Source organism: Neofelis nebulosa, chromosome 8 (assembly GCF_028018385.1).
Source record: "Neofelis nebulosa isolate mNeoNeb1 chromosome 8, mNeoNeb1.pri, whole genome shotgun sequence".
In the NCBI taxonomy this organism is placed as follows: Eukaryota; Metazoa; Chordata; class Mammalia; order Carnivora; family Felidae; genus Neofelis; species Neofelis nebulosa.
The window spans coordinates 131,754,467-131,780,172 of NC_080789.1; the positions used below are offsets into that span (position 1 = coordinate 131,754,467).

At 40.2% G+C, this 25,706-nt stretch overlaps 1 protein-coding gene across 6 annotated transcripts in view; it reads right to left on the minus strand.

Moving 5' to 3' along the window:
* The window catches only part of SEC61A2 (SEC61 translocon subunit alpha 2), a 35,213-nt gene extending 13,639 nt beyond the window's left edge, over positions 1–21,574 (minus strand). For 2 of the 6 annotated variants that reach the window (XM_058681900.1, XM_058681897.1), the window contains exons 1-8: positions 21,443–21,569; positions 19,306–19,373; positions 18,127–18,192; positions 11,960–12,038; positions 6,742–6,873; positions 6,510–6,619; positions 1,178–1,331; positions 35–195 (exon numbers count right to left, since the gene is read on the minus strand). In XM_058681900.1, coding sequence (XP_058537883.1) covers positions 35–195; positions 1,178–1,331; positions 6,510–6,619; positions 6,742–6,873; positions 11,960–12,038; positions 18,127–18,192; positions 19,306–19,373; positions 21,443–21,449 — 777 coding nt within the window. In that variant the 5' untranslated portion in view covers positions 21,450–21,569. Of the gene's footprint in view, positions 1–34; positions 196–1,177; positions 1,332–6,509; positions 6,620–6,741; positions 6,874–11,959; positions 12,039–18,126; positions 18,193–19,305; positions 19,374–21,442 lie in introns of all 6 variants that reach the window. The other 4 variants (XM_058681899.1, XM_058681902.1, XM_058681898.1 and 1 more) reach the window with 4 other exon arrangements.
* Positions 21,575–25,706: the final 4,132 nt, after the last annotated feature.

Below are 25,706 nucleotides of genomic sequence, written 5' to 3' on the forward strand. Positions count from 1 at the left end.
ATCCCACGTATTTCGGTGAAGAAAGCAGACTTACCTGAAAATATATGACAACGGCAAATACAAAAACTGTAGCAATGAGGTTCATGAGGTTGGGTAAGTTCTGCCGGTAGAAAGCCTCCCTTAGAGCTCGGACTTTGTCTGTCCTGGTGGCCAGTAAATGAAAGAGAGCTATGACTGCACCCTCAAACTCCGTACCTGATAAATGAAGATAGAAATTGACTGTAGACTCGTTACCCAAAGTTGTCCCAGAAGCAAACAAATAACCTTGAAACTCCAGTACATGGCAGAAAATAGGAGTCAAAATAATTCACCAATGTTTACTCTTTAACACAGCCATGTGTGGGGCTTCTAAAAATAGCAACATCGTTGAGGCAAATGTATCTTTTTTAGCACAAATCTCAAGTTTTCTCAAGAGACTGTTCCTCATGAAAACAGCCAAAGTAGAATAAACCTAAGCAAATATTTAGGTCATAATGATTTGCCTCTCCTTTACTTTAGGGAAGGGAAGGGGACTATTTTTAGGTGGGGCTAGGGGGAAGCAGCAGCAAAGCAGAGTAAAGATGTCAGGATCAAAAGGTATGTGTTACTCTATCGTGCTTGCTTTTAAATTTGTTTTACCAAGAATATTAACAAACCATCACTGCTATTTTCCTAAGGCTGGGATCAGTTTAGATGTTAACCACTATGAACCGTGGATGGCATCTGAGAGAAATGGAAATGGGGAAAAGGAAAGACAGAACGAATCACTTCAAAATTCAGTTGCTATTACAAAGCCAAGTAGAAGAGCAGCAAAAGTATTAGTGCTCCCTCATACAATATGTAATAGTTTTTTCATTTGAAAAATCTTAATCCACTACCTTTTTATCCCCCTGGGAATGCGGAAATCGGTCAAATCAATGACTTCTGCAGCAATGACTTAAGCAAAAAACATCTTTGAAAAGCTGTTTGCAATCACTGAAATTTTCAATGAGCAGAGGCTAAAATTTAGTTATTGTTCTTTTTGAAGTAGTATTTCATACTCCACAAATCTCTGCTGCTTAACTCTTGAGCAATCAGCATCAGTGGTCCCCTGGGAGGGCAAACCAGGATGTCTACAGGCATGTCCTGCTCCGAGACAGGTTACTTTCCAGCACACATCCAGCAAAACTCGTGCAGTCGCAGACACTGTGCAATGTACCTCTGCCAGTGTTAATAGTAGTGGGACTAAAGGCCTTCCAGACAATGGTTTCACAGATGTTGGTGGCAATAAAGAGGGAAATACCAGACCCCAAGCCGTAACCCTTCTGTAGCAGCTCATCTAACAGCAGCACAATCAAACCAGCAACAAACAACTGTGGGGAAAGAAATGCAAGTAAGCTGAAGCAAGAATCAACTCAAGAAAGGGGAAGATGAACACCATTGACTACTTTCAAAGTACGGGCATTTGTAAATTTAAAACCTAACTTTTGCAGTATCACTGTTACTACTCTGCATCTTTTTAACCCCTCTTTAGTTCAGACAGAAGTCAGTTCTGCCAATCAGAGGGGTGGAAATATCGTTACATTATAAAGCAGACATTTCAACCTTTAAAGCATATTTATAAACCATCTGAATAGTTTCTCTTACAATGTTTACATAAGGCCTATTGAAAAGCACCCTGGAACAAAAATGTTCAAGTTGTTGAATTTAGGACAGCAAGAAACTGAAAACATTCCAAGTAAGTGAAAGACCAAATGAAATAAGGTATAGTAATGAGGTGCAATCGTATGCTGCCATTAAAGGAGAAGTACGTGCACTACGTTGACACCTTTTTAAAGCTACTGTATGTAATACTTTATAGATGTTATACATACAGTTGACCCTTGAACAACATGGGTTTGAACTACACAGGACCATGTATACGCAGATTGTTTTTTTTTTATAAATACACTGCAGCACTATAAATGCATTCTCTTCCTTACGATTTTCTCAGTAACATTTTTTCTCTACTTACTTTATTGTCAGCACCCCAGCCCCTGTACTGTTCAAGGATCAACTCTAATACATATAGAGTAAGTCAAAAAGAGCACAAATTAATATGCACAGATTATAACTGTGTAAAAAATGCATTCTATACATACAGTGGCAAAGACTGAATGTAAATGTGAAGACAAGGATTTGCCGGGTTCTTAAGCTCCTCATTTTTTAAAAAATAAAAGCATACTAACTTTAGTTTATGTGAAACTGAAAATTCTTAACGTTCCTCTTGGAGAAGACATTTCTGTGAAAGCATGCATCAATTAAAAATAATCCAAAGCCTTGCAAGTGACCTCCGCAGTCATGACGCCTTCCCTGAACTTCAGTAACCTGATCAAGAGGGGAAGAAAAAAATGCTTCTATGCCCCCAACCTCACACCTGTCCCCATTTTAAAAACACCATCCTACATAAGTGAGGAAATACCACTTCCACTCTTCCCAGCTCTGAAGCCTCCCACCCGAGTATTTACTCAGTTTACCCAACATCCCCGGTTAGGAGAGAGAGCAAACAACTACCATACACATACGCCATTTTAAGCATGCTTACCTTCTGCAGGGTTTTTTTTTCCTTAACTGTCATTTCAGTCCTTGGACACAGCCTACATTGTCTATTTACAGTCTTTTAGTTTGCCTTTCAAAGGACCGGAAAAAGGTACAATTCTTCAAACTTCTAAGAGAGCTCATGAATCCTTTACTGTTTGAAAACCAAGTTTACCACTTTGACAAGATAAAAGAGAAGTTAGGACTTACTACTGAGCTTTTAGTTTGACCACAATTATGTAATAAGTAAATAAATACTCGCAATCAGAAACCCAACCCAATGCAGGGAATAAGAGCTGTCCACAATGTATCAGCCCACCAAAAAGTCTCAGCATGGGCTTCCGATTAAATGACCTGTCCAGAGTCACTGTCACTCTGAAACACCTTTAATTCTCCAAACCCACTGTTCAGACCAATGACCATCAGACTACAGAGTGATTCCACATGTATCCGGTGAAAATCAAACTCTTATTTTTCTAACTGGAGAAAGGAATTCTAGAGAATCCTAAATGAGAGACAGTTTCTATAATCAAAGGAGTAAGATAAAGATCGTAAAAAGTATAAGTATGCCTCTGAGGGGGATGAGAAACCAGGAAGTTACAGCACCTCACTGACTAGAACGGTGACAGAAAGTGAGCGCTACGTGCATGCTCTCGCAGAATGCACCATATGTGTAAGTCTCTACCGTAGACTTTACAAATAAAGTAGACTTTAAAAATAACTCTACATTTCAACTCTGCTCATGCATGTGCACATGCACACACACAGGCACACACATTTAGTGTGATGAAACACTTCCCTTTCCTAATGTGCCATGCACACTGACGGTTTCTATTCTTTTATTTTAACCGAGAGCCGCTACTTAGATTTCAAAACTCACTAAAGACATGACCGTGAATGAAATAAGAATAATTAAGGTGAGAAACACCTTACACAACTGCATGCAAACGGTTTTCAAAATCTGCTTCTAGGTGAACCACACTGCTCCAATCTTATCTCCTCAGCATATCCACACATCTGCAATGCTAGCAATGCCTTAAAAGACGCACTACCATCTATGATCAAACAAGACAAATTTCTCTCTACGTTAACACCGGAAGACTCAATCTCAGAATTTATGTTAAAAAAAGTATATATCCATGTATTCACTCCTGGAATATTACTATTCCTTGACTTCTGATACTGGAAAAAAAACTACAATAGCTTAACTCCATTTTATCTCAAATTCAAATTCATAATGACTCCACAGAAGTTACTTCAATCTAGAACGGGTCAGATGAGGTTAAGAATCCAAAAGTATCCTAGGGTGCTTGGGTGGCTCAGTCAGTTAAGCATCCCACTTCAGCTCAGGTCATGATCTCGCAGTTCCTGGGTTCGAGCCCTACATCAGGCTCTGTGCTGACAGCTCAGAGCCTGGAGCCTGCTTCAGATTCTGTGTCTCACTCTCTTTCTGCCCCTCCCCAACTTGTGCTCTGCTCTCAAAAATAAACAGAAACATTTTTAAAAAAATTTTTAAGGGGCGCCTGGGTGGCTCAGTCGGTTAAGCGTCGACTTCAGCTCAAGTCACCATCTCGCGGTCCGTGAGTTCAAGCCCCGCGTCGGGCTCTGGGCTGATGGCTCAGAGCCTGGAGCCTGCTTCCGATTCTCTCTGCCCCTCCCCCGTTCATGCTCTGTCTCTGTCTCAAAAATAAATAAACGTTAAAAAAAATTTTTTTTAAGAATCTAAAAATAGGGGCGCCTGGGTGGTTCAGTTGGTTAGGCAACCGACTTTGGCTCAGGTCATGATCTCGCAATTTGTGAGTTCGAGCCCCGCATTGGGCTCTGTACTGACAGCTCAGAGCCTGGAGCCTGCTTCAGAGTCTGTGTCTCCCCCTCTCTCTACCCCTTCCCTGCTCATGCTCTGTGTCTGTCTCTCAATAATAAACGTTTAAAAAAATTAAAAAAAAAAAGAATCTAAAAATAGCTTTACTAAAATACTAGAAAAATTTTTACTGGAGCATAATGTTCTAAGAGTTAGGTACCAATTCTGACTGTCATGTAAAAATCAGGGTTATTCTCAACTATGGACTGCATAAAGCAAAGGCCATAAAGAAACGGAAGATGGCAACGAGTGATGTATCAGTATTCTCAACAATGCCAAAAGCATGTGAAGAGATCCCGACCACTGACAACAAAATCACTTTTGAGAGGATCTTCTCTCCCAAGCCATTCTAACTCTTCTGCCTCTAATTCTCAAAGGTTATAAATTTGCCAACCAAGTGTTTTTAAAACGGAGAAATAATGATAACGTCATTCTAAAAAATTCTACCTTATACCAAATGAGAGCTCACTAGGGCTCAGAAACCTACCAAAGACACTGATAGTCCATTAAAATTTCCTCCCCTGGTCAAAAGACAAGATATTTCCATCTAGTGAGAAGATCCCTCCCTGTTGTTAATGATGCCAATAAATATACTTGAACAATCGAATTCTCCTTGTTCTCAATCAGACTTACTAAACGATCTTATTTTGATTTGCTTCTATGTAACGTTTCTCATTAAAAAATAATGGTCAACCATGCCAGTCTGAAATGATCCTCTTTCTCAATGTATATATTAATAAGTTGGTATTTTAGTTTTATTTACTTCTAACCTTGATCCTTTGGCCATTAAAAAATGTTCCTAGGCATGCCTGAGTGGTTCAGTTGGTTGAACCACTGAAGCATCCAACTTCATCCAACCAGTTGAAGCATCCAACTTCAGCTCAAGTCATGATTTCACAGTTTATGAGTTTGATCCCTGCATCCGGCTCTCTGTTGTCAGCACAGAGCCTACTTTGGATCTTCTGTCCTCCTCTCTCTCTCTGCCCTTCCCCCACTGGTTCTCTCAATCTCTCGCTCTCAAAATAAATAAACTAAAAAAAAAAAAAAAAAAGAAAAAAGAAAGAAAACAGAGGAAGGCAAATGGTGTCCTTTAAAAAAAAAATGTTCCTAATGAATACTAATTCCATAGAGAGAGCAAGAAGAGGCATTTCCAAAATAATCAAGACTCCAAATGCTATTTTTAGCTTCTCAAACTTCTTTTCAAAATCCCGTAATTATTCTAGAAAAGTACAATCCATTCGTGAGTAGCTTATCTAAATGATTTTTAAGGACTGCACATTAGAGAAATATCTTCTAAATTTGACACACTTTAAGATATTTAGAAGGAAAATTATGTTGGCCTTTAAAAATTCAATTCCAAAAAGTAAAAAATAAAAATAAAAATTCAGTACCAAAGGGTTTATTTTAAAAATCCAGGGAATATATATATGTGGGCTCATGTATTTTACTGCTGAGATGTTATTTGTAATGCCATTATTCTGTGTACCACTAAGAGAAAAAAATACTGTCAAACTATGACACAATAGCTTATCAAAATTTTTATTTTCTACTTATAAGAAAAGTTACTTTACACCTAACCACAGATTTTATCATCTAGCTTGCTCTGTGCCTTTGTGCCCATAGTGACTGTTCCATAATAAATCATAGACTTTTGAAGACATTTTAAACAGCAACTAAACTCAAAAACATGTTACATCAACGATGCACGCAACTGATGTAACGACCATGTGAACAGCCCCAACCAGAGGACGCACACACGCAGGCGATGATTACCATCACCACTGCTGCCTGCCTGACAGCAACCATGAGGTACCATCAGCTCTGAGAAAACATCCTGGCTTCAGAGACATCAGAAAGTAAAAAATGTGCATCTAAGAAACAGTGAAATACAGTTGATCCGTAATTCTTTATCCAATGCAGCTATGAGGCTATCATAATAAATTTTAGTTTTTACATCAATACAATTTACATGGGTCACTTCAATAATCAAAATCTTATAATTAGATAATACAAAAGTAAGAAAATTAATGTTCAGTCATCTAAAGAAGTGCTAGAAAAGAAAAAAGAAATCAAACTGCTTTGTTATCTGCGAATGAAAAATTGGCTTTCTTACCTGAATAATGATAAGGAGACAGATGCCAGCACCCATTTCAGCAGGGTCCCCATACATGCCCGTCATGACATACACAATGGCTTGCCCAATGGTAATGATCATACCAAATACTGATGAAAATTGGGGGGAAAGGAGTACATGCTTACAACCAAAGACAAAAAAAGACTAGAAAAATATCTTTACCACAAAATTCTCAAATTTGGTAAAGACTCTAATTGCATTAATAGCTCACGTTTCTGGGCTCCATTGAACAGAGCTCTGTCTTTGGGTGTGTCTCCAACTTCAATGATTTTGGCTCCAGCCAGCAGCTGCATAATCAAACCAGATGTTACAATCGGGGAGATACCCAATTCCATTAAAGTTCCTGCAAAGGAGAAAGAAGGAAGCAAATAATCTTTACTATACTCAATGCAGATTAATTTAAAAGTGATGCAGTCCTTAATTATGTCTATTGAAATACACGCTCAAATGTTAACAGGCAGATTTTCATCCTTTAAACATTAACTGCCAAAAACCAAAAAACCAAAAAAACCTCTCATTTATTAATACAACCTTGCAACAATTGACTGAAATAAAATTACTATACCATCAAAATGTAAATTTCTGTAAAGTCTAAACTTAAAATGTGAAAGAAATCTTGGAAGATTTATTTTTTATTTTATTTATTTATTTATTTTTTAAATGTTTATTCATCTTTGAGAGACAGAGACAGACAGAACATGAGCAGGGAAGGGGCAGAGAGAGGGAGACACAGAATCCGAAGCAGGCTCCAGGCTCCAAGCTGTCAGCACAGAGCCCGACACGGGGCACGAACTCACAAACTATGAGATCATGACCTGAGCCGAAGTCAGACACTCAACTGACTAAGCCACCCAGGCGCCCCTCAAACCATTATTTTTAAAACTTACAATGAACGTTTTACTTTAATGCAAAATAAGAAGTTACATACCAAGCCCGAAAATTAAATACCAAATTAATAAAAAATGATATTTAAGAATATTTGTGACTCTGGGGCACCTGGGTGGCTCAGTCATTTAAGTGACTGACTCTGGATTTTGGTTCAGGTCATGATCTCATGGTTGGTGAGTTCAACCCCCCATGTGGGTCTCAGTAGCACAGAGCCAGCTGGAGATTCTTTCTCCCTGTCTCTGCCCCTCCCCTACACGAACATGTGCACATGTGCACTCTTTCTCTCTTAAAATAAACTTAAAAAAAAAAAAAGGCTAGGGTACCTGGGTGGCTCAGTCGGCTGAGGGTCCGACTTTGGCTCAGGTCAGATCTCACAGTTCATGAGTTCAAGCCCCATGTCAGGCTCTGTGCTGACAGCTCAGAGCCTGGAGCCTGCTTTGGGTTCTGTGTCTCCCTCTCTCTCTCTGACCTAGCCCCCCAAGTCATTCTCTGTCTCTCTGTCTGTCTGTCCCTCCCTTCCTCCCTCCCCCTCTCTCTGTCTCAAAAATAAATACACATTAAAAAAAAAAAAACAATGAAAAAACTTTTAAAAAAAAGAGTATTTGTGACTCTTCTAATGCAAAATCTAAAATTACATAAAGTGTCATCTAAATCAATGTTGTAGAATATTTAGTGGCATGAAAAATGTTTGTGACCTACTGGGTAGCAAAAAAACATCTGGAAAATAGTATTACAGTTTGGTTTCAGTTAATACTTAAGTGGAAAAATAGTTTCCTGATATGGTTGCTAAGATATGATTTATTTTTACCCAGTGAGATTATAGATAATTTTTATCTCCTTCTTGCCTCTCTTGATTTTTTTTCAGTTTTTCTTTACAGAAAACACGTTTTGTACTTACAGTGAAAAATAAGAAAACCAAATACGCCCAGTGTGTAAGGTAACATGTAGAACTAAATAATTCTACAGCACCAAGAATAGGTTTCCACTGGTTGTTTTGTTACCTTAAATCCTGGCTTTTATAAATCCTCAAAAGGTACCCTTAATATGAGAAAAGATCCCATTCTAGAAAGATTCTTTATGTCTTCTCAAATACTTCTTCAACAGTAAAAGGTAACAACATTCCCTGCTGTTAAAACCACTAGGTAGAGAAATAGGTAGGAAGGTAAACATTTTTTTTTAAGTCAAATCACAAAAATCTGTAACTGTCAAAAGGATGCAGTCCAAAATAAATCCAGTCAAACTTTGATGACAACTTCACACAGGAAATATGGCACCTCAAATCAGTAGGGAAAAGGACAAATGGACCTTACCAAGTGACTGGCCATCTATAAAAAATCATGCCTGCATTTCTTACCTCATGACTTATTTCAAAATAAAGGCCTGATGTATATAGAAAATGTGACCATAAGAGACAAATAACAAAAAGACTAGAAGTGAGTATACTTGTCATCTTGGAAAGGAAAAAGCTTTCCTAAGCCTGACAAAAAAACCTAGAACCCACAATAAAAAAAATCAGACCCCCCGGTTAGATATAGCCATGAAAAATCCATGTGGCAAAACACTGCGTAAAAGTTGAAAGAAAAAAAGGCAGAAAAGTTAAAAGAAAAATATTCAAACACAAATGACAAAGAGTTCTTATCTCCAATATGCAAAGGGTTCTTACAAATCAATTAAAAAGGAACAAGCCAACAGAAAAAAATTTTAAAAAGGACAAAGAGAAACACAGTATGGCTGCCCCCAACGATGCTCTTTCTCAGGAAATACTGACAGTACAGGAGGGACCCCAGCACCCACATCTCAACTACATAACCCTGAAACTCTAACCAAAGCTGACAGAGCATGGTATAATGTTGGAGTTTGGAATTTTGAGCTACGAACCAAAGAACCAGGAATCTGGGGCGCTAATTCCCCAAAAGAAGGTTCCCAGTCTCTGCTGCTGAGTCTCTCTCCCCGGCCAGGCTTAGTTCTTTTACCTCCTCTGGATTCCAAAAAATAAAACAGTTATCCTTCTAATAAATTCCATTTTTGTGTTTGAACTAGTAAATTTTCTCTTACTTTAAACAAGTCCACTCAGAAAAAATTCAAATCTTCAATAAAAATATAAAATGATGTTCAAGGTCACCAATACATAAAGAAATACAAATTACGTAACAGATACCAATTTTTACATGTCCAACTTCCAAAGACTAAGATGTCATTCTCATATACAACTGCTGAGTGCACAAAATACAAATCGTTTGGAAGATAATTTAGCACTATCTATCAAAAATGTAGGTGTATATATCTTGCAAACAGTTAAACTCCTAGAAATCAATTGTATTAAAAAATTACAGGACAGAGCATAACAGTGATTGTGTCAAGGTAACACCGGTTATGATACAAAATCAGGGAAAACACTAAATGTGAGACTCAAGAGGACCCTAGTGGCCTGGAATCACACTTGAAACACTCCTTCATTTGTCTACAAAGCCATTTATAATCTGGCTCTTGGACTCATCTGCAACCACATTACTCCTTTCCTTATTTTCTTCCAGCCACAGTGACTCCTCGTCGTAACTTGAACACATTAAACACACCCCCATCTCAGGGCCTTGGCACACGCTACTCCCTAGAATGTTCCTTCCCCAGATCTTCACATGGCCTTCCATATCATGTCCTGTAGGTCTCTGCTCAAATGTCTCTCCCCTCGCCCAAAATACACTTCATGTAGAAGCTACGTCCCCAAACAGCGTACTATAAACTCCATGACAACAGGGACATTGTCATGACCACATCTCTAATCTCGGCACCTGGCACAAAGTTTGGCACACAGTTAAGAACTCAATAAATACCTGAATAATTTGAAAAAAATCATGGCATATCCATCTAATGGAATGGTATATGGCCATTAAATGAAATACCTCGTCCAAAATACTAAGTCAACGCGCTAAAGTAATAGAATAGTGACATAGTTTATCTTATTTTTAGCTTAAAAGAAAAAGTACAGTTGGCCCTTGAACAATGTAGGGGTTAGAGACACTGATGCCCCACACAGTCAAAAATCCACATATAACTTCTGACTGCCCAAAAACTTAATAGCCTACTGTTGACTGAAAGCCTTATCAATAACATCAACAGTCAATTAAAACATATTTTATATCGGGGCGCCTGGGTGGCTCAGTCGGTTAAGCGTCCGACTTCGGCTCAGGTCACCATCTCGCGGTCCGTGAGTCCGAGCCCCGCGTCGGGCTCTGGGCTGATGGCTCAGAGTCTGGAGCCTGCTTCCGATTCTGTGTCTCCCTCTCTCTCTCTGCCCCTCCCCTGTTCATGCTATGTCTCTCTCTGTCTCAAAAATAAATAAAACGTTAAAAAAAAAAATTTTTATAAAAAAATTTAAAAAAAACATATTTTATATGTATCATATACTGTGTTTTTATAATTAAATAAGCTAGAGAAAAGAAAATGTTATGAAGACTGTCATAAGGAACAGAAAACAAATTTACAGCACTGCACTGTATTTACCAAAAAAAAATCCATGTAGAAGTAGACCCACATGGTTCAAACCCATGTTGTTCAAGGGTTAACTAAATATAAATTTACATATGTGAGTGTATATGCAGAGAAAAGGTCTGGATAGATATTCACCAATCCATTACCTTCCCAGGAGTTAACCTTGACATGCAAGACTTTCACTTTCAGCTTTATATAAAACCATATTCAAATTTTGGGGCGCCTGGATGGCTTGGTGGAACATCTGACTTTGGCTCAGGTCATAATCTCACGGTTCACGGGTTCGAGCCCCACATCAGGCTTTGCGCTGACAGAGTGGAGCCTGCTTCTGCTTCTCTGTCTCCCTCTCTCTCTGCCCCTCCCCCGCTTATGCATGTTCTCGCTCAAAAAAGAATAAACGTTTAAAAAAAATTTTTTTAACTATACAAATTCTGGTGCAAATAATTAACCAATATTACTATTTTAATCTAAAAAAATTACCAACAAAACCCTTCATAATCCAGCCCCTACCTATCTCTTTAGCCACTGCCTTACACACAGGTGCTGTTAGCTCAGGCTTCCCTCTCCCATGAATCCACACACTAAGTTCCAATTCAAATGCCATTCCAGCACTGTCTGCTCTCTGACACTGTAGATCAGGGTCATTGAGTCCCACACAAAACCCAAGGGCAGACTTTGGATGGTCTGTGAATCTCCTGAGATTTTATGCAAAACATGTGTGTGTGAGTGTATACAAATTTTTCTCAGGAGAGTATACTTAAATTTAATTAGATTCTCAAAGGAAACATGACCCATAAAAGGATGGAGAACCAAAGCTCCAGCCGGCACTATCCTTCTGTTCTCCGTTGTACATCTACACTCCATACATACTTCTATTATTACAATACATGGAGTTTTGTAAGTGTTTATGTGTTGGTCTCTTCTCTTAGGCAATGAGTTTCTTTTACCATATGCTCCCCACCCCTGTAGACAACAAAATAGTTGTTTCCACATTGTCCCATCTATCTGATGTCGGTACTAACGAGCATGGAGGCAAAAGCAGAAGTCCATACCTCTGTTGGATGCAAGAATAACTCTCATCCAGTAGAAAGGATCTGCAGAATCTGATGACATGATTCCAAATAGTGGTATCTATAACATTACATAAAACAGTTTCTAAAAATGAATTATGTCAATTAAGTTGGAACTTAATTCATAGTTCAATTACTTAATATTTGCAATACTTAAAAAAAAAAAAACCGTTACTTCCCATGTTCTGTAACAAAACAAGTGTACCTAAAGGCAAAGTTTTTTTAACAAAAATAAAAAAAACAGAAATCACTACTTATAGCAATCTACTAGTAAAAATACCTAGCAGGATGAAGATTTGTTGCAAAACAACGTAAATGCACTTAACACTACTGAACTGTACACTTAAAAATAGTTAAGATGGTGGGGGCGCTTGGGTGGCTCAGTTGGCTAAACATCCAACTTCAGCTCAGGTCATGATCTTGTGGTTCACAAGTTCGAGACCCACCATCAGGCTCTGGGCTGTCAGGGCAGAGCCCACTCCGGATCCTTTGTCCCCTTCTCTCTGCCCCTCCCCTGCTCGCGTGCTGTCTCAAGAGTAAATAAATAAGGCATTTAAAAAAATAGTTAAGATGGTAAATTTTATGTTATGTGTGTTTTACAATTAAAAAAAATATATACCCCTACCAGGGCACCTGGGTGGCTCACTCAGTTAAGCATCCAACTCTTGATTTCAGCTCAGGTCATGATCTCACAGTAGTGAGATCAAGCACCACATCGGGCTCTGTGATGACAGCACAGAGCCTGCTTGGGATTCTCTCTGCCCCTCTTCTGCTCATTTTCTCTCTCTCTGTCTCTCTCTCTCTCTCAAAATAAATAAAGAAACATTTCCAGGCGCCTGGGTGGCTCAGTCATGATCCTGAGCCTCGGCTCAGGTCACGATCTCGTGGTTCATGAGTTTGAGCCCTGCACTGGCTCTGTGCTGACAGCATGGAGCCTGGAGCCTGCTTCAGATTCTTTGTCTCCCTTTCTCTCTGGCCCTTCCCCTCTCCCTCTCTGTCTCTCTCTCAAAAATAAATAAACATTAAAGAAAATTTTTTAATAATAAATATTTTTTTTTAATTTTTTTTCAACGTTTTTTATTGATTTTTGGGACAGAGAGAGAGACAGAGCATGAACGGGGGAGGGGCAGAGAGAGAGGGAGACACAGAATCGGAAACAGGCTCCAGGCTCCGAGCCATCAGCCCAGAGCCCGACGCGGGGCTCGAACTCACGGACCGCGAGATCGTGACCTGGCTGAAGTCGGACGCTTAACCGACTGCGCCACCCAGGCGCCCCAATAATATTTTTTAAAAATACCACAACCTATAAATTATAGGATATATCTACCTAGTCATAAAATAATTTTGCTAAGCTATGGGTACTAAGAACAGCCACAGTCACATTCCCAATGTAAGACTGAGGATTATACATACAGTGCAATATTATTCAGCCACTGAAACTTATACTTAAAGCAGCTTATAATAGCATACAGAAGTGCTTATTTTGCAACAGTAAGTATGACACTGTTGTTATCAACCTGGGGCAATTTTACCTCCCAGGGGACATTTGGCGCTATCTGAAGACAACTGTTACAACTTGAAGGGAGATGCTACTGGCATCTAGTGGGTAGGGGTCAGGGGTGCTAACATCCTGCAGTGCCCCCACAACGAAGAACTGACTGGCCTAAAATTCAGCGCCATTGCGGAGAAACCCCGGGATAAAAAGAAAGGTGCGGAATTGTATGAATAAAAGTTCAACACTATAAAATATGTTCAGAAGATAAAACTAAGTGTAAATATTTACAATCTTGAAGAATACTAATCTGTAGGGGTAGGATTATGGTTGACTTTATTCTTTTCAGCATTGGTCAAGTTTTCTATAGTGAGTGCGTTTTAATTTTTAATCAGAAAACAAAATAAATTCTTAACTTCAGAACGTTTTGTATTATATGACCAATGTTTAGGACACAGCACCAGGCCATACCCCTCCCCTCCCCATGTGGAGATCAGACACAAAAGAAAAATACATTTCCAATCTCAAAAACCTTCTTTATAATAAAGCTGCTTTTCTTTTTTAAGTTGCAAAAGATGCTGCCAACAATGGTGAATGACCCATCTGGTCAACCTAAACCTCTCTAGATGTCTGGATTTATTAGCTGGGTAAGCAAAACTGGTGAAGCAAGAAGCATGGATATTTTACGCGTACCCTAATGCTGCAGATGGTCTTCAGCTAACGTGAGAAACAGGGAGGAAGGAAGTTATTGTATTAAAACTAACACTATAGGACAGTCTACATCACAACATTCCCTAAGTGGAAAGAGGTCAATCAGTCAAATTACTTTCCTTAACTGCACCTGATGGAGATGGCCATTTCCTCCACAATTAGAAAAACTGTGGGACACTGAACAAGAAAAAGTGAGCCAAACTCCCCTAAGTAAGGGCATTCCCTCCTTTCCTGTAGTCAACAGGATTATTAAACTCAGTGTCTAATTTTATTCCTCTTAGTAAAATCCATAGCTATAGGTTTACGTACAACAGTATTTGGGCAGCAACAGGAGCTATTTTCTGTGACCATCACAGTTGCAAAGTTCCGGATTTTGCCCTAAATTACATACAATAATCAGTTTCAACTTGACAAGATACAGTACAGTACTTCAGAGAAGCATTCTATATTTTAATGAAAACCCTCAACCGATAAGGTAGACAAAAGAAAATTAGCAGTAGGGATTTCCAAAGGCAGTGGGAATGGAAAGCCAAGCAAAATACTTCTGGGCTAAGGTGGTGAGCTGCAATTCAGTTACACGATATCCTCCCCAGTGCATAAGAAAACACGATTTTTTAAAACGTGTAAAATAGTAAAAGCTAATACAACTGAAAAAAGCTAAGGAAAAAGAAAAAGGAAAAAAAAAAATCTGTAAAACAGCCAAAGAAGAAAAGAATCGTAAACTTGAAGCACTAGTGGTCACGGGCACGAGAAAACCATAGACAACTGAGAAGTAGATAGAGACTCAGCACCAAGGCGGCTCCAACCATCACAATGGAAGGCAAGAGATTCCTCACAATTCCCACAACATTCCAAACCTGGAGAACAGCAATCTGCACGGACAGCCTTATCTTTTTTGCCTCCTTTGGTTAGAAGGGAGTAGAAACAGCAGCTGGGAAGAAACGGATGAGAGAAGTGAGCGGTGGGGCTCTCTGCTGGTCCAACTGGCAATTACAGGGCTGCCCTGAGTTGGGAAACAGGGACCTGATCTGAGGTTAGGAACGAACAGAGCCCTCCTCAGTCGCATGGTGAGAACCACCCAGGAGAAGAGAGAGAGCAGAGCGCAGGGAGCATTCGCTGCGCTTCTCACGGTTCATCACCCCTCCCGCCATTCCCTCAGGTCAAAGAAAAATGGGTAGAACAGGAGACCCCAAGCCCTTTAACTGTGGCTGGGAGGGGAAAATAAACCTGAGATTCAGTGGTAAAAGAATCAAGAAATCACCAGCAGAACTGCCCAAGCATGAGAAAGACAAAAAACACAGCTTGGCAACTGTGCAATCATACTGTAGGGGAAAAAATAAATAATACAGTAATATAAAATGCATAAATTAATTTACTGCATGAAACAGTCGTGAGAAATGCCACAGTTTTTGAGCAACACAGTTCTTATGGTTCTTGGGTTCTAGCTGCCAGGCTTAAAATATTTACCACCTAGCCCTTTACAGAACGTTTGCTGACTCTTGGATTAGAAGATTCAATACTGTCGACACGGTAATTTTCTCTAAACTTATCTATAGAGTCAAAGCAATAAAACCATAATCTCAGCAAGCTTTCGTATAACAACTGACAAAGCTGACTCTAAAATCTATATGGAAATATGAAGAACCTACTTAAGCCAAAAACCATTTTGAAAAGGAAAAACAAAGTTGGAGGATTTTTATGACCTGATTACAGGACTTAATATAAAGCTACAGTAATCAGTGTGGTTGACCATAACAATCATGGAATATACATCAGTGGAACGGAACAGAGTACAGAAATATATCCAAGCTTATATGGCTAACTGATTTTCAACAAAGATGCCAAGGTAATTCAATGAAGAATGGGCAGCCTTTCAACAACTTGCTATCTATACAGAAAAAAAATGAATACCAACCTTACCTTATGCCCTAACACAAAAATTAACTTGGAATACATCACAGACCAAAGCATACAAGCTAAAACTGTAAAATATTTAGAAGAACACAGGAGAAAATTTTCACCACCTTAGAAGAGGCAAAAATTTCTCAGAAACAAACACCATGGACCATCAAAGGACTTGATCAAAACTTAGGATGTTTGCTCTTCAAAAGATATTAAGAAAATGAAGAGCCAAGCTATAGACTAGGAGAAAATACTCACAGTACATACATCTGAGAAAGGACTTAATCCAGAAAATATTTTACAATGCATACAATTCAATGGACAATAATGTAATTATTTTCAATGGGCACAAGATTTGAAAAAGATACTTCACAGAAGCTAAACACCTGATAAGTACATGAAAAAGTTGCTCAATATCATTTAGCAGGGCAATGCACATTAAAACTTCAACATCATTTATCAGGGCAATGCAAATTAAAACCCTACCCGTTAGAGGACTAGTACTGAACTGCCGAACAGTATCAAGGGTAGGCAAGGACGCAGAGAAATGGAACTCCTATCCGTAACTGGTGAAAATATAAAACAGGACAACCACTTAGAAAAAAGTTTGACAATTTCTTATGAAGCTGAACCTATAATTGCCATACAATCCAGCAATTCTACTTCTAGGTATTCACCCAAGAAAAAGGAAAAGAAATATTCACAGTCTTGCACAGGATTGTTCACAGCAACTTTATTATAGCCAAAATTTGGAAACCCAAATGTCCAACAAGAGATGAACAAATCATGATATAGTCCTAAAACAGAACACTACTCAGAAACAGGGATGAATTACTGGTACACCAAACACATGGACAAACCTCAAAAAGCTAGTGATGAAGTCAGACACTGAGGAATAACACTCTATGACTCCACTTATGTGAAATTCAAAAGAAAAGAAAAGAAAAGAATCAAATTCTAGGTAAAGAAAGCAAATTGGTGCTTGCCTGACACTGGGGGTGAGGTTAAAACTGACTAAGACAGATTACACAGAACTTTCTGGAGTGACAGAATGTTCTATATCCACTGAGGTACTAGATATGTGGGTGTATACATTTGTCAAAATACTTCAAAATGTACACTTAAGAAATGAGTGTATTTTACCATACATAAACTATACCTTCATAAAGTTGTGTGGGTTTTTTTTTTGTTTTGTGTTTTGTTTTTTGTTTTTATGGAGAGGAAGGGAACTTCTAACATGTTAAACGCGGTAAAAATAAGATTATTTTTTCTACTTTTCCATATTTTAAAAAAGTTCTCTCTCCCTGACCACCCAAAACAATTTTAAACTACATACAGTAGTAAAATATTAATGATCAAATCATTTCACTCTTCAAAAAAATATATTTAGCTTTTCCCCAGATTATGGACTTAATGTACTCCACTGCTTCCTAATACAATTTTTTTTTTTTATATTTCCTTATATGTATCTCAATAGCTTTTCAAAATCCTCAAAAAACTTTCACCTAAATTATCTAATTTAATCCACACGGCAATCCCATGACATGGACAGGTCACATTTATTCTCATTTGGTGAACTTAATCTCTGCAAAATATCATTTAAACGCATCACTGAATTTCATCAACTTATACAGCATATTACTGGGGTTCTAGTATTTGACTTTGGGGTATTTTTAAATCAATACATGCTACTTACAACATGATTAAAGGCAAACAAAACAGAAAATACATTTGCAATGTATATGTCAAAGGTGTAACACATTAATATACAAAAATCCATCTTAAATCAGGAAGACAAAAAAATCTCAAGAAAAAAGTGGGTAAAGATTATTAACTGCACGCTAAGAGAAAAAAAGGAAAAAATGTTCAAACCCACTACTAAAAAAACTAGAACAAGGTAACCATTTTCGTCACCAAGTCAGATTAAAAATAACAATGCTCAAATGGTATTTATTGTTTTAACTAAAATAAGTTTCTCAAACTCTAACCAACCAAAACCCTCCAACAATTGCATAGATATCTAATTAGTATTTGGTTTACATACCTGACAACATACTAAGAAAATGAAGAGAGTTATAGCAGTCCATAGTACCTTCTCTCTAAACTGGATCTGTACAACAAAATGAGGATGAGCCATCAAAACCAGGAAACCGCAATCACAGGGCAAAATTCCACATTAAAGCATAACATTCCACATCGTGACATGCTCCTATTAGTTGCTATTACAATACTCTCACCTAGTTAGTAGCAGCCAAAGCAAACAGCTCAACTTTTCGAACATAACTTTCTTTCCTTTTCCAAGAGTTAAGTAAGTTACATACAGGCCCCATCACACCGCACGACGTTAACGGAAACCAAAAAGGACAACATGCAAGACACAGACCAAATACGCATGCACTTCAGTTAACAGCATTGTGCAAAGCTGGGGTGCCCATGATAATATGCTACGAATATTTCGCGGAATATGAAAAGCTAGAGCTTCTTGGGACGCCTAACATGGACCTGGAACAACTATTTTTAAAACCTCAAAGCAATTAAAAAAAAAAAAAAAAAAAAAAAAAAAAAAAATATATATATATATATATATATATATATGCTTGTGAATAAAACAATAAGATGAACACAAGTTTTCCTTATTTCTTTCTACATCCCTCTCCCATTAGTTTTGTGAGATATCACAAGCACAGCAGAAGAGGATTGTCTGGGAATTGGCCACTTCGGGGTTAACACTATTTCTGAATTTAAATACCTTAGCTCCAAAAGTGCACAGTGATGGAAGAACAATGTGATGCAGTCACATTATTTTCTGAATGCATTTCTGTAATTTTTCTTTGTACTGAATGATCAAGAAATGCGAGGTCTATACTTGCACAATTTAATTCATTTATGTAAAACAGCTGTAGTCCTCCAAAGTGACCCAGCAGACTGGGTCATTCATAGCGCAGTGGGATCACCAGAGATAGAAGAGTATCTTATCTAACAGGTAGGCCAAAGAAACACTTGGTTTGGAAATGTCAACCTCAAAGAACCGTCATTTTTAAGACCACAAGATAACCTATCTGGATCTACACTGGCCCATACTAGCTTTACTCACTTTGTGCCTCTTGCGAGGAGGAGCAGGTAATATTTCTCCAATTACACCATAAAAGGGTTGGGGATGGTAAATCCATCAGGAGCACAAGTCATTTAACTGCCCTCTATATTACCAAAATGGTATACTTACTTTCCTTTCAGGTTTCTGAATTTCTGGTAGAACTGCACAGAAAGGTTTGATAACTTCTAAAAACTTGACTGTTAAAAAAAAAAAAAGAAAGAAAGAATAAATGTCCCTATCACAAAGTTTTTAAAAAGAGATGTACCTTTTCACAGAAACTAATACAAATGTTCTCTAACTCTCAATGGCAATCCATCCCATTCCTACCTCCAAAAGTAATCATGGTGTTCTCCATTTCAAATACATCAGGGAAGAGAAATAATTCAAGGGACAAAAGAATCCAAAAGGTTTAAGGGTTTAGTCAGTGGAAGCAATACAAGCATTCTTTTACCAAGATTTTGCTTCCTCATGCTTGAATCCAGCTTTATAATATATAGAAAAGGAATAATTCAACGAGCATCAAAATACATCAAAGGAAGCAAATGCAGTCTACGACGTTACCCACAAGACAATACGCCAGAGAAGAAAATAAGACCTACCAGAGGAGGAATACAGGAGGAAAGTACAACAGGAAATGGGCTAGACTGCAGGACTGACTTTAGATGGAAAGACGCTGAAATGGATACGTGAGAAACATCGCGGAATCACCTGCTATATAGATAGCTCTTTTTGAAGCATACAATCTCTACTTCATTTCACTAAGTCAACATTCATTGCCTGGTTGCTCTCCCACATAACAATCTCAAAGTACTTGTGTATGTGTAATAATCAGCCCAGAAAATGACAATTACATTTCATTAGAAAGTACTGCTTTCCCAGAGAACTCATTATATACAAAAGTAAGATAAACCAAGGTTCTTTAAGGATAGACACTATCTTCTGGCATAGCTTAAGTCAATTCCTGCCAAAGAACAGGAGAATGACGATGATATTCTCTCAGTCTTTGCCAGCGTCTGTAATGTGCAGAAACACAAGAAGGCACAACTAGCTATTAGTTATGATCATCTTCCCCTACAGACACTGGATTCTGTATACTAACATCACGAAATTGTTTTAACACGGACCTGAGAAATTACGCTCTCACAGTTAACCAAAAGTTGACTCGATCATCTCACGAAACTCTCAAAATGATGGCAGTCACTGATGTCTGACAAAAGAATTCAGAAATTCTCATGGGAAGATATTCACTGCCCAAGTACGATTCTGGACTATTTGGAAAGCAAATCTGAATTATGGAAGAATTATTCTCTATGCAAAACAAATATTAATCACATCGGGAAACTTCCTAGACCCCTTTATCCCTTTTCTGCCCCACCTCAATCCAAATCCCCTCCCAGATTTCTTGGCTTTTTATGATCATTTGTGTTGGAGAGTTCAAACAATGCTTTTGTCAGCCACTTGTCCATTCTTGTGTTGCAGAATTTCACCGATTATATTGTAAATTCAAGGTCAGGGGTCTCCTCTACTTCCTTTCTAAATGTCCACTAGTTGGCCAATGGGGGCACGGCTCCCGTTTGCACTTACCCACTCATCCAACAAACATCTGAACAGCTATGTAAGTATCTATGTGAATACATGTGGTGTTGAGTGTTTAGGAGATGGCCCTCAAAGATGCCCATAATTCAAGGCCTTGTCCCTACCCTGAGGTTTATACAGCCTGACACACAGTGAGTTTTCAGTAAACGCTACAAAACGACTGAAATGAAAATTTTAGGGAAAACGTTATGCTACCAATCGCGCTTCTTTCCTCCCCTAACATATATGTATGCCATGCATCACTTTCTAAAAAACGAAACAAGCCAGGGCGCTTTATTCATCCCAACTAACACGCCAAGGAAGGGTGATTTGGAAATAAAAATACGAGCTTCCTAAGCTCCTGAAAAATCAGAAGTGGTCCAGGTTTCACTCGGTTCCCTAACTCCCCGCCCCCAAAACCACTGGCCTCCCCTCGCCGTCCCCCGCTCCTCGCCACCCAGCGAGCGCAAACCCCGGGCCTCCGGGTGCGGGCCCCCGCAGGCAGCCGGGGCAAGGCCGCACCGCCGGAGAAGCCTCGCCGGAGGCCCCCGGCCCGCGCCCGCCGCAGCGGCCCGGCGCGGCCCGTGCCTCTCCGGCCCCCAGGCTGGGCCACCCCGGGCGGGCATCCGCCCCACCGTCCGCAGCCCGTCGGGGCCCACACCCCGGCGAGAGCCGCGCCGACGCTACTCACTGCCCATGGCGGCGGCTCAGGCGGCCCGGCGGGGCACAGCGGCCTCGGCACTGCCTTCGCTCGGGTCCCGCGGCTTGGGTCTCGCCGCCCGCTCCCGACGCGCTCCGTCGGGCCCCGCGCAGACTCCGCCCTGGACCACGTGACCCGCGCGCCGGCCCCGCCCGGCCCCGTCCCCCGATGAGGCCCAGGCAGTTGGCAGCCGGCGCGGCGGACGTCCCAGCGCGTTGCCATGGCTACCGCCGGCGCTCCTGTGGGCGTGCTCCCGCGTTGCTGCGGGCTTCGGGAGCTTGGGCGAGACCATGGCGGCTGGAGCCTTTCCTGCGTGAGCTCGTCTGCGAGCTTGGTGTCAAGCAGTGGCGGTTTCCTCGACCGCCTGGTCCGGCCCAGGCCTCCCGGGCGCCCCGCGCGACGGGTCAAGACCCGGCCAAAGCGGCCGCCCAAGGGTCGCGGCCCTGAGACGAGGAGCTAAGCCGTCCGGAGAACCAGTGTTGACCCTAACAGCCTTTTTTATTTTGCTCCCGCCTTATCGGAACTTCTTGGAAGCTTTCAAAAATCTGTGATACTTTGGCTATGGTTAATAGCTTATGAACTTTCCACTATTACACGTGATCCTTCTTCAGCTTCTCTGACATACAGAGATCAGGATTTTGTCCTCTTTACCCTTCCTGCACAGCGTGGTGTAAAGGAAAGCAATCCTAGAAATCAGCCAGCCCCACAGTTTAATCCCTCCTCTCCTTCTTAATGCCTTTAGGCAATTAACCTTTCTGAGCTACATCAGTAAAATAAGGATAATAGCTGCGAACTAAAGGTGTGAAAATTAAAGGACAAGATTGACACACAGAAGCCGTTCAAATGTATTTCCTAACTCAATTTTAACCCCCTGCAGTGTAACTTCTGCTCTAACTTCTAATATAACAAGCTATTTCAAAGGCCACTAATGACCCATAATCACCAAATCCAGTGATCTGTTCTAATGCTTAGATCTGTGTCCAAGAAGGAAACAAATTGTGTGTGTGTGTGTGTGTGTGTGTGTGTGTGTGTGTGAGAGAGAGAGAGAGAGAGAGAGAGAGAGAGAGAGAGAGAGAGAGAGAGAGATTTTTCTCCTTGACCAAACTCCATCCAGCCCCCTATGAGCCCTTTCTCCACTAGGCTTTACCTTGGACTAGAGAGACTAAAACAGAAACAAAATTTCTGACAGCTCCATCCCTAAGATGACATTAGCTCTCCCTTAGAGAATCTGCCTTGGAAAACTCAAAACTGCCAGAAGAATTTACCAACACTTGAAGATAAGGGTTTCTGTCTCCCAGACTCTGAGGAGGGTAGGAGCCTAACTTCCATAAGCACCAGCTAACAAACCCACAAGGGTGTCACATGGACCAATCCTTCCTCCTTCCAGCTCTCTGTAATTTTTCACTTCCCTGACTCTACTGAGCCCCACCCACCCCCTCCCTGTTCCTTTAATTTCCCTTTAAAACTCCAGTTGCCTCTGTACAAATTAAAGTTGAGTTCAGTTCACTCTGGACTCTCTTTTCTTTTTTTTTTTTATTATATGAAATTTATTGTCAAATTAGTTTCCATGCAACACCCAGTGCTCATCCCAAAAATACCCTCTTCAATGCCCATCACCTACCCTACCCTCCCTCCCACCCACCATCAACCCTCAGTTTGTTCTCAGTTTTTTTTTTTTAATTTTTTTTTTAACGTTTATTTATTTTTGAGACAGAGAGAGATAGAGCATGAACGGGGGAGGGTCAGAGAGAGAGGGAGACACAGAATCGGAAACAGGCTCCAGGCTCTGAGCTGTCAGCACAGAGCCCGATGCGGGGCTCGAACCCACGAACTGTGAGATCGTGACCTGAGCTGAAGTCGGACGCTTAGCCGACTGAGCCACCCAGGCGCCCCTGTTCTCAGTTTTTAAGAGCCTCTTATGCTTTGGCTCTCTCTCCCACTCTAACCTCTTTTTTTTTTCTTTTTTTTTCCTTCCCCTCCCCCATGGGTTTCTGTTAAGTTTCTCAGGATCCACATAAGAGTGAAAATATATGGTATCTGTCTTTCTCTGTATGGCTTATTTCACTTAGTATACTCTCTCCAGTTCCATCCACGTTGCTACAAAGGGCCATATTTCATTCTTTCTCATTGCCACATGGTACTCCATTGTATGTATAAACCACAATTTCTTTATCCATTCATCAGTTGATGGACATTTAGGCCTTTTCCACATTTTGGCTATTGTTGAGAGTGCTGCTATAAACATTGGGGTACAAGTGCCCCTATGCATCAGTACTCCTGTATCCCTTGGGTCAATTCCTAGCAGTGCTACTGCTGGGGGTCATAGGGTAGGTCTATTTTTAATTTTTTGAGGAAACTCCACACTGTTTTCCAGAGTGGCTGCACCAGTTTGCATTCCCACCAACAGTGCAAGAGGGTTCCCATTTCTCCACATCCTCGCTAGCATCTATAGTCTCCTGATTTGTTCATTTTGGCCACTCTGACTGGCGTGAGGTGGTATCTGAGTGTGGTTTTGATTTGTATTTCCCTGATGAGGAGCGACGTTGAGCATCTTTTCATGTGCCTGTTGGCCATATGGATGTCTTCTTTAGAGAAGTGTCTATTCATGTTTTCCGCCCATTTCTTCACTGGATTGTTTTTTTGAGTGTGGAGTTTGGTGAGCTCTTGGATACTAGCCCTTTTGGACTCTCTTTTCTACTGCAATAGTATACTACTGATTAAAAGCTGTCCTGACCGGGGCGCCTGGGTGGCTCAGTCGGTTGAGCGTCCGACTTCGGCTCAGGTCATGATCTCGCGGTTCGTGAGCTCGAGCCCCGCGTCGGGCTCTGGACTGATGGCTCAGAGCCTGGAGCCTGCTTCCGATTCTGTGTCTCCCTCTCTCTCTGCCCCTCCCCATTCATGCTCTGTCTCTCTCTGTCGCAAAAATAAATAAACATTAAAAAAAAAATTAAAAAAAAAAAAAAAAAAGCTGTCCTGACCATTGTAACCCGTGTGGGGCATTATTTATCTTTGAACACACACACACACACACACACACACACACACACACACACACGGCAATTTAGGCTGGGGATGCAAAGGTCTCTGCTCTAATTGGGGTCATCTGGGATAGCTCCAAGGCTGGGGATTTGAATAATCAGAAGGCTCTCTCACAAGTCCAGCATTTGCAGCCGGCTGTGCGCTAAGACCTCAGCTGAAGCTGTCAGTTCCAGTATTTCCACAGTCCTTCTTCACATTGCCTGGGCTTCCTCACAACATGGCTGCTGGGTGCCAAGGGGGACCTTGGTAGTGACGCAACATCACTTTCAGTGTATCATATTCATAGAGGCACCCACAAAGTCCTGCTCAATCTCAAGAGAGGTGGAAGTTTGACTCTACCTCTAGGTGTGGTTGTGGCAAGGTTCTGGAAGGGCAGATGGAGCAAAATACTGCTCTAGCCACTCTGGGAAAATCCAGTTTGCCCTAGTTATAACCTCACATCCTATGACATAATTCTAACCTCACTCTACTTTGTATTAATCATTTTCATACTTGTCTAATCTTCCCTATTATCCATAAACTGCTAGATGGCATCATCTACAGTGACTTGCAAATGGTTGACTTACATACAGTTTTGACCCTAGATTATGAGGTAGTTTCATGAATATAATTTCCTTTCAGCAAAGATGTGTGAAATTGAAAGTCTAATTGACAGAAGGAAAGTTGTTTGCACTTGTCTTTACTTTCTATTTCTGCTACAACTCTATCTTTCAAGTAAGAGCCTGGAATAAACTTTGACACTCTAGATCACTGCTGTGAATTACCCTTTCAACATCCCTCAGTCTTTCTGCTACTACGTGCTACTCAGGACTTTTTCTTATATAACCACAATATGCCACCTAATCTACAGCTGTCAGGAATCTCACTCTACCTTGACATCCCACACTTAGTACATCCAACAAGAACATTTCTCTCTATGTGTAAAATACTTTGTCATCTCAAATAGATGGTTAGTCCAACTGAGGACAAATGGCAAACCATGTTCTCTTTTCTTCCTGTGTATTTCTAATGTCCAGAACAATGCCATATATGCAGATGTCCAATAAACTATTGAGGAAATACCATTCTACTCTTACAGGGTCATTTCTTATTTTTGTTCAATTGTAGCCTGTTCTCCATATGAATCAGAGAAGACACAGGGAAACAGCTCTAGAGTAATACACTTTTACTAAAAGTTTTCTAAAATTAACTGATTTTGCAAATGTCAATTGGGGAA